At 43.1% G+C, this 9,079-nt stretch overlaps 2 protein-coding genes across 2 annotated transcripts; both read left to right on the forward strand.

Annotated features, from left to right (window-relative positions):
* The first annotated feature begins 2,899 nt into the window (after positions 1-2,899).
* On the forward strand, positions 2,900-3,874 carry LOC130945897 (uncharacterized). Its single transcript, XM_057874590.1, has one exon. The coding sequence runs from the start codon at positions 2,900-2,902 to the stop codon at positions 3,872-3,874; it is 975 nt and encodes a 324-aa protein (XP_057730573.1).
* A 141-nt stretch (positions 3,875-4,015) lies between these two features.
* Positions 4,016-5,527, forward strand: LOC130945899 (uncharacterized). Its single transcript, XM_057874591.1, has one exon. The coding sequence runs from the start codon at positions 4,016-4,018 to the stop codon at positions 5,525-5,527; it is 1,512 nt and encodes a 503-aa protein (XP_057730574.1).
* Positions 5,528-9,079: the final 3,552 nt, after the last annotated feature.

Genomic DNA, 9,079 nt, shown 5'->3' on the forward strand with positions numbered 1-9,079 from the left:
ATTTTGGTAATCTGACATGTCGGAACGGCCGTGAAATTGACTTGTGACTGATTGGAATTGGTTTTGGTAGTTGTTAATGTTGGTTCATGATTAATTAGAATTACGTTTGAAAACTGTTAAAAGATTGAAGCTTGATTATTAAATTGACCTTTTTATGAAATCTGAATTTAGAGATAAAAACAGTAACTCTAAAAGTATAAGGATAAATTGTGATAATTGGAAACTACATGGAGCAGAATTTTTGGGTGAACATATCATAAGAGAACTGGAATTTTATAAATAAAACATACTCTATGTGTTTTGGGGTCAATATTGCTAAGATTTTGGTTAAGTTAGGTGATAATGTGTTTTGGGTATTTGGAAAGTGAAAAACTGTTAGTCCTTTGGTTAAAGTAATTTATGAATTTCAGCAGATTGTTGATATTGGCAAAACTCTGCCGTTGTTCATGGAGCTTCAAACCTTCGGTGACAGGACTTGAAGAACCATGCTCTGCAAAGTGTCTTGTTTCCAATGTTGCAGGTCTCATTTAATTTGAGTTGAACCTTTATCATGAATTTTACATCTTTCATTTGGAAGTTCTACTCTTCATGATCTTTTATCATATTTTGTTTTTTTTCTTCTTTGGTTCCCTTTCTTCATGACAGCTTCTTTCTGGAGCAACATTTTTAGGTGCTATCTTCTGCTTGATTGCATTCTATTTCAGGAGCTTATCTGGTTTCATAGTACTCTTCTCTATTGGTGAACTGCTGATTTTTGCCACATAGGTAATATTATGGCTGTTCTAGATTCAGATGGTTGGTATTTCATCTTCTTGCATGCTACTGCATGTTCATAAGAACCTGATAATGATATATAACATAAAACTCTAGTCTTAAATTTGTGTCCCCTTTTGTAAGCTCCTATAAATTATGTTTCTCTTCATTGTGTAAAACCAATTTTGAGGGCACTGTCCATAGCAATATCTACAGTTTCAATCCATATCTTTGGTGATGTGCCTACCTCACCACTTGTTGGCATCCTGCAGGTTACACCTCATTTTTCCTGATATTGTTGACATCTTGGAAGTTACTTTTAGTTACACCTCACTTAGCCAAACTGTTCTCTCTTTCTCATCTCTCCCTTTGATGTAAAAGGGTTTCACATCTTAGTTTGTTTAGGCAACTTTCAACATCCCTCTTGAATTAACATATATGGAAAAGAAGTTGACAAAACTAGTAACAAGAACTGTGCTGCCTTATGTTTTACATTTTGATGCAGCCATACTCATGATTTACTGACCTGCTTTACATTGTTGGCTGTTCCAGCCTTTTGCCTGTATTTGTTCCTGTTTTAACATTTGTTTTTATTCTAAGCAAAACAGTTTTTCTGCACAGGATCATATTAATGACCGGAGGAAAACAGCACTTTGTTTAACATCCATTTTCTTTCTTACTGCTATAATATGGTTCATAGGTAAGTGGCATACCACCATGCAGCTTTGGTATTATATTAGCTATTCTTAATTTTTAAACCAGATATGCATTAGAATTAATTGTTTTTTAAGAATGTGCCTGTAAACTGAAATTTCAGAACACGTACTGAAGAAATTGCTGGATGTTGCGCATGAATTTCAAATGCTAATAGACCCTAAAGGTACTCATAAAATTGCTTATGGTTTTAATATATTTTCCTAGATGATTCCTATATTATTAGTATAGTTTAATTTGTATATGGATCTATTTATCACATTTTACTTGTGTCATGGTTGAGAAATCACAAATGTCTTATTATTTAGTTTGATAAATTTGGTTGTGTATTGGTTGAGAAATAAGTTGTGAATTGGTTGTGTTTGTTGGAACCATGGACGGTAGAAATATCCAAAATTTAGGGGAGGTTTTGCCAAAATTTTTCTAAACATTTTGGATAAAACTTAGTGGAAAAATTATAATAGATGTTATATCTTGTTTCTAACTTTCTTGTTTCGGTTTTTCTTATTTACAGGAGTGCTAAAATAGTAACCATATGCTACCTTGAGGGCTCAAGAATGTTTTGATACATAAAGATACTAATCTGTGTTAGAACTTTTATGTTTTGGTTGAACTTTTATGTTAGAACTTTTATGTTTTGGTTGAACTAATCAATGTATTCACTAGCTAATGTTATTTTGTTTCAAGACAATTTTAGCTAAAAGGATCTTGTTTGACTTATGTATGTTTTTGCATATTATATACATGTAAACTTGCTTATTAAAATCGTTAATATATTAGTTAATTTAAAAAATAATTTAGTAAATTATGCATGTAATTTGTAATAAAAAAAAGTTGTTACAAAATAATTAATTTGCTTTCGTAACTAAAGAAAAAAAATGTTACAAAATCATGTTACATTTTGTAACAAAATTTTTTGATAGGAAAAAATTGACTGTCACGAAAAATACCTTCAAGATCAAAATTTGTTACCACTTTTGTAACGGCTTCTGAATTTTTGTATCAGAAAAAATTGTTACAAAATATGGTATTGAATTGTAACAGTTCAATTTTTCGTTACAAAAACTTTTTGTAACGGGACTTACTGCAATGGACCCTTTTTTTGTTACAAAAAACTTTTGTTTCAAAATTTCGATATTTTGTAACAATATTTTTTGTTACAAATGCGCATTTTTCTTGTAGTGGCAACAAACTAAAGTAATTCGAATTGACTTAATTCGAATTACTAGGAAGGACACATAATTAAGTAATTCGAAACAACTTGATTCGAATTACACTTAACTAATTCGAATTTAGTTAATTCGAATTACTAGGTTAGCTTGTGATACTACATAATTCGAAACATATAGATTCGAATTATATATATATATAGTGCGAGCCAAGGCTGTATATATATGCTGTGAACTCATGATGCTCTCAACAAAGAGGGGAGATGGCTAGTGAGGAGAGTTTCCTAGTTATGGTACATTACAGAGGGTCCATTAAGAGAAAAACTCGGTCCGGCGTGAAGTTCACTGATAAGGATCCCCTATGTATTATCGTGACGCCAACAACCACCTACGATGCTCTTGTTAGCTCTGTGCTGGAGAAGCTTGGTCTTGAAGGAGTTAAAAGGGTCAAGAAGTTTTTCTACCGCATTCCAACAGCGGTGCTCCATGACACCGTGAAGTTTGATTGTTTCACAATCGGTAGTGACGAGGACTTGCAAGTTATGTTTCTTTCTCGTAGGCAGTTTCTCGAGGTAAGGACACCAGAGCTGTTGGCAAAGTTGGTTGATGTGGTATCTAGCTCGGGTGGTTCGAACCGGAATGCCAATACTATAGCCGCGGTTGCCGGCTCGAGCTCGAGACCTGCTGTTGCTTCATCCTCTGCTCCTGTGTATGAGCCACCGATGCAGCCTGTTGCGTCCCCTTCGTTTGCCATTGATCTGAGCGGCAATGTTGGAGACGAGGTTCGGTATGGGAAACATATTCCCACCGAGGTACATTGTCCCACACCGGTTGGTGTTGGTGATGGTTTGTTTGATGATCCAGATGACGATGACGTTGAGCCGGATATGATCACTAATGAAAGCGGCGATGATGTTGGAACTACTGTTCCGAGAAGGGCTACAGGTGGATCTAGTTCTGGCACACAGCAGTATCCACCCCATTTTTCCTCGTTGGACCTGGATGCCATGCGGCAGGACGAAAACGCTCTGCAGCCCTCAGGATTTGGCGCTAGAGATACCGAGGGGTCTGCCGGTATGAACGAGTTCCAGGTTGGCCAACAATTTCAGGATAAAGATGAGGCGCTGTTGAGTGTGAAGACGTACAGTATCCGCCGAGGGGTCCAGTACAAGGTCGTTGAGTCTGACTACCGCAGGTATGTGGGAAAGTGTTCTGAGTTTGAGAATGGGTGCACATGACTAATTCGGTTGAGTCTCCGACAGCGGAAGGGTATCTGGGAAGTGAAGCGATACAACGGACCGCATACATGTCTTGCCAGCTCCATCTCCAGCGACCATAGGAGTCTGGACTACCATGTCATATCCACCTTCATTATGCCGATGGTTAGGGCTGATGCAGCTGTGAACATCAAGGTGCTTCAAAATGCCACGGCCGCACACTTTGGGTTCAGACCTACGTACAAGAGGGTATGGATGGCGAAGCAGAAGGCCGTTGCCGTCATATATGGGGACTGGGACGAGTCGTACAATGAGCTCCCTAGGTGGGTTTTAGGAGTTCAGCTGACGATGCCTGGCACTGTAGCCGTCCTCAGGACTTGCCCTGTTCGAGTTGGGGGACAGGTTGACGAGTCTCAGGTTTATTTTTATAGGCTGTTCTGGACTTTCCCCCCTTGTATCCAGGCATTTCGTCATTGCAAGCCTTTGGTGAGTATTGATGGCACCCATCTATATGGGAAGTATGGGGGAACACTGCTAGTCGCCATTGCACAGGATGGAAACTCGAACATCCTCCCCGTGGCATTTGCACTAGTTGAGGGTGAGAATGCTGAGTCATGGTCTTTCTTTCTTTCCCACCTCCGTGAGCACGTGACACCTCAGCCGGGTCTGTTAGTTATTTCGGATAGGCATAACGGCATCAAGGCAGCCCTCGAGGCTCCGGATGGGGGATGGCTACCCCCTGTTGCGTACCGGGCGTTCTGCATTCGACACGTTGCAGCGAATTTTGCCTTGACGTTCAAGGGAAAAGATGCCCGGAGGCTTCTTGTTAACGCCGCATATGCCAAGACCGAGGTGGAGTTCGACTACTGGTTTGACATTCTGCGCTTTGAGAATCCGGCAATGTGTGACTGGGCGAACCGAATCGAGTATTCGTTGTGGACACAGTACTGTGATGAGGGTCGGAGATTCGGGCACATGACGACCAATATTTTGGAATGTGTCAACTCAATCCTGAAGGGGGTTAGAAACCTCCCTGTTTGCTCGCTGGTGAAGGCCACATACGGAAGGCTAGCTGAGCTATTTGTCCGTAAGGGTAGGGAGGCCGAGGCTCAAATGGGTACTGGACAACAATTCAATCAATACCTAGTAAAGTGTATCGAGGCCAACCTGAGGACAGCCAGGCACTTCATGGTGACTGTTTACGACAGGGATGACTCGGAGTACACCGTTGCTGAGACGACTCCGACAGGTTCATTCTCTCTTGGTACGTACAGGGTCTCATTAGGGTCTAAGACTTGTGATTGTGGATACTTCCAAGCACTTTATTTTCCCTGTCCGCACGCACTGGCATGCTGTGCTTATTCACGGCTTACATGGCAGCCTTACGTCCACGAGGTATATCGCCTTAGTTCCGTTTTCGGTGTCTATCAGATGGAATTTACACCTCCCATTCCAGAGGGTTTCTGGCCACCTTATGCCGGGCCTACCGTTATACCGGATCCGAGTATGAGGCGTGCGAGGGAGGGTTGTCCTAGATCCACAAGAATTTGCACCAACATGGATGAAGCAGATCCGAACCGGCCAAAGAGATGTGGCCTCTGCAGGCAGCCAGGTCACACCAGGCGTAGTTGTCCACAAGCCGCAGGCCCCAGCGGGACTGCTGGAAATCAGTAGGAGATTTGCTATGTCTGTGTTTGTTTGTTAATGTATTAGCACTTGTCTTCTAATTGTTTTTATTTGTTAATGTATTAGCACTTGTCTGGAACTAAGTTGTTTCCTATGTGTAATGAAACTTGTTATTCGTACCAAATATTTCTGTTGAATGTCTTTTAAATGATTGAAATTTATATCTAAAACAAACAACATTATATCATGGGATGACTGATAACGAATAACATAACATCAAACTATAAATCATAACATAAAAGCAGAATACATCAAAGTAAATGACATAACAAAACATCAAAGTACATAACATAATATCAAATAACATAATAACAAAGTACATACCATAACAATGATAACCAACCAACAAGGTACACAATATAAATATAACAACATGACATACACCACTATCCATGAATCATCTAAATAGGTGCGACCCAGTGCCGCAACGGCGTGGCACCCGTGTCCGGTAACCCCTACGTATAAGTGGCTCCTCATCCTCAATCGACTCGTCGCTGTCATCCGGAACTGGCTGTCTCGGGGTCATAGGCGCAACATGCACGGGTCTGGATGACGACGGGCCGACAACTGAGTGTGATCCAATACTCTGGGCCGATGCTGGGGTCCCACCCATGGCAAAAGGATGCGCAGGAGCTACCGTGGCAGGCTCATTCAGATCTACATCCAGGGGTGCCTGTGTCCCTGTCGTCTGAACCCGTCCGGCTGCAGCCTCATCCTCCTGTATGATGGTCCGGATATCATCAAGAAAATGTGGTCCACCAAACTCGGCCACAATGCCATCACTAGCAAGTAAGTCTCCAAACATCGAGCCAGGACTCACCCATGGAGTACTATCCTGAAGGGTATGATCATCACCGGGAACACCTACGAAATAATCTCCAAGACCTCCACCACCAAGCCCAGCATCAGTGTGACTCGTGGGATCTCCCATACCAGATCCATGGGACCCACCATCATGCCCGCCATGATGGGCCCTATCAACCCCCGCAACATCACCTCCCCCAAGCATCTGGGCACCCTGTCTAGCAGCATCCACCCTCCTCCTGCCTCCACGACCATGAACTCTCCCCCCACCCCTAACTGGGTCGTCTCCGGCATCCATAGCCCGATCCACCCAGTTCCACTCACGCTGGCTACGACGTGTCCCAACTCGTGCTCTCTGCTCAATACGACGTATGTCAGGAACATCCTCGACCCGGTCCATATCTGGAAGTCGGCCTGCACCCCTCTGCGTCGCCTCATCTGGAATAGGAACACCTCTCGGATCCCCCAATAACATCTCCGGCGACAAAAACTTCTTTCCGTGCTGATACCACCATGTCAAGAACTCATGTGACGGTCCGGGGTCGGGCACGATGTCAAACTGTAGAATGTGATCAGCACGCTCCTGCCAGTGAAGATGCCACTCAGGGTACTGTGCCGGGAACCAACGGTCACCTCCTCTCCCGTCCTTCGACATCAGGAAGTCGATGTTCAGGGCGGGAGACGGTATGGGCTGAACGCCGCCAAACTGAGGTAAAACTCTATCAACCTGATGCCACTCGACAACCACAAAATAAATCAGGGACGTCCTGCATCGCCATAACATCGTATGCCGAGGCTCCAACACCTCAGGATGGACAACCTGGATGACGTCGAGTGCGCTATAGGGCATCCATATGAACTGAAAAAATCAAAATAAAATCGTTTGTACACTTAGTTAAGAGCTATAAACTGAAACAATGACTTCAGATACACAAATGTTCTGCGTACTTACCTGCCGAGGCTGTAACAAGTCGATCTTCATGCAAGCCATCTGTACCCGAGGTCCCTTGTTGCTAATCCCAGGATTGTAACCAGACCATCTGCGTACAAGAAAACAGAAGAATTGGTTGCATAATTGAAAATAAAAACAAGAAGAATATATAGTACAAAACAATAACGGTACCTCGAGGCAAGGGGCCAGCTGATCTCATCATACCCAGATGGTCTAAGAGTGGGAAACCTCCAGAAGATCCAAGACTGTAATAACTGTAACGGGCCAGCTAACTTCACCACATGTCTGTTGGCGACTCGGCACATGCACCTGTACAGCCATGCTAGTGCCGCCGACGCCCAACTGTAGCGACCCATCTCCTCAAGCTGAGCAACATAAGGTAGCCATCTGATGTGCATACGATTGCCGGACTTGTTGGCAAACAGCTGCGTACCCAATAACATCATGATATAGGCCCGGGCAAAGCGCCTAACTGTCTCCTCATCTGCCCCGTCTGGACACTCTGCAAATGTCTCCTGAAACCAGGTGCAGTTGACTGCGAATTTCTGCACCTGGTTCTCGGGAGGTAAAACACCGAGCAACTCATGGAACCACTGCCAAGCAGGTCTCCCACCCTCAATGTAAAGGTGGAAGTCGGTAAGGCAACCACTAACGTAATCTCCGTCGACTGGCAACCCCAGCTGGTATGCGACGTCCTGAAGCGTGATAGTGCACTCTCCGAACGGCATGTGGAAGGTGTGCGTCTCAGGCCGCCACCTCTCGACGAATGCGCTGACTAGGGGCTCGTCTAGTCGGAACCATCTGTCGTTCAGTCTCGCAAGATGGTAAAGTCCGGCCATCTGCAAGTACGGAACATACCTCTCATCAAGACGCATCCCCTGTTGCCGCCTAACGCTGGATATGCAACGACGAGGCTGGCCAGTACATAAACCGCATAATTAGAACAGATGCACAAACCACTAACATAAGCGATATATTTTATAAGGAACCAGAAAATAAATCATGTTGGGTAAAATATATATGAAACAAACGACCGATATTTCATACACAAACCGCTCACTCAAACCACGTGCCAATACCTTTAACAAAAACATATGCATTTTCACATTTATCATAAACCACTACCGTTAACCGCTAAACCATCACTGAATCCACTATCCAAAACCGTTAACAAAAACCGAGTACAAAAATCGCTAACAAAAACCACTGGCCTAAACCGCTTGCTTAAACCGCTAACAATAAAATAAACCGCTAAAAAAAACCATTAACAAAAACCACTGTCCTACACCACCAAAATAAACCACGACTCCAAACCGCTAACCATCACTAAAATCACTATCCAAAACCATTAACACAAACCGCTTACAAAAAACAATTTCAAATACCACTAAAAAAAACTACTGGCCTAAACCACTTGCAGACACACCTAACACTTAAATAAACCGCTATAAAAAACCATTAACGAAAACCACTAGCCTACACTACTTTCCTAAACCACTATCCTAAACCACTAACAGTAACATAAACCATTATAAAAAACCATTAACAAATACCGTTATCATAAACCGCTTTCATAAACCACTAACCTCGTCGTTGATCACACCGGCGATATGAGCTACTCCATCCAAACGATAAAGCCTTCCCGGATCGTCCCCCATCGACAGAAACAGCCGCTCTGGTCACACTCGTACTGAACGTTGGTCTTCTTCTCTGGGATTTGGTGGGGTTGGAGAATGAGAAAGTGATTCGAATGAACTTGGCTCGAACTCCTTTTATAGCCGAAT

This window comes from Arachis stenosperma, chromosome 8 (assembly GCF_014773155.1).
Source record: "Arachis stenosperma cultivar V10309 chromosome 8, arast.V10309.gnm1.PFL2, whole genome shotgun sequence".
Classification (NCBI taxonomy): Eukaryota; Viridiplantae; Streptophyta; class Magnoliopsida; order Fabales; family Fabaceae; genus Arachis; species Arachis stenosperma.

Excerpts from the sequence above, each read along its gene's own strand:
- LOC130945897 (XM_057874590.1), top strand. The coding sequence starts at position 2,900 with ATGGCTAGTGAGGAGAGTTTCCTAGTTATGGTACATTACAGAGGGTCC.
- LOC130945899 (XM_057874591.1), top strand. The coding sequence starts at position 4,016 with ATGGTTAGGGCTGATGCAGCTGTGAACATCAAGGTGCTTCAAAATGCC.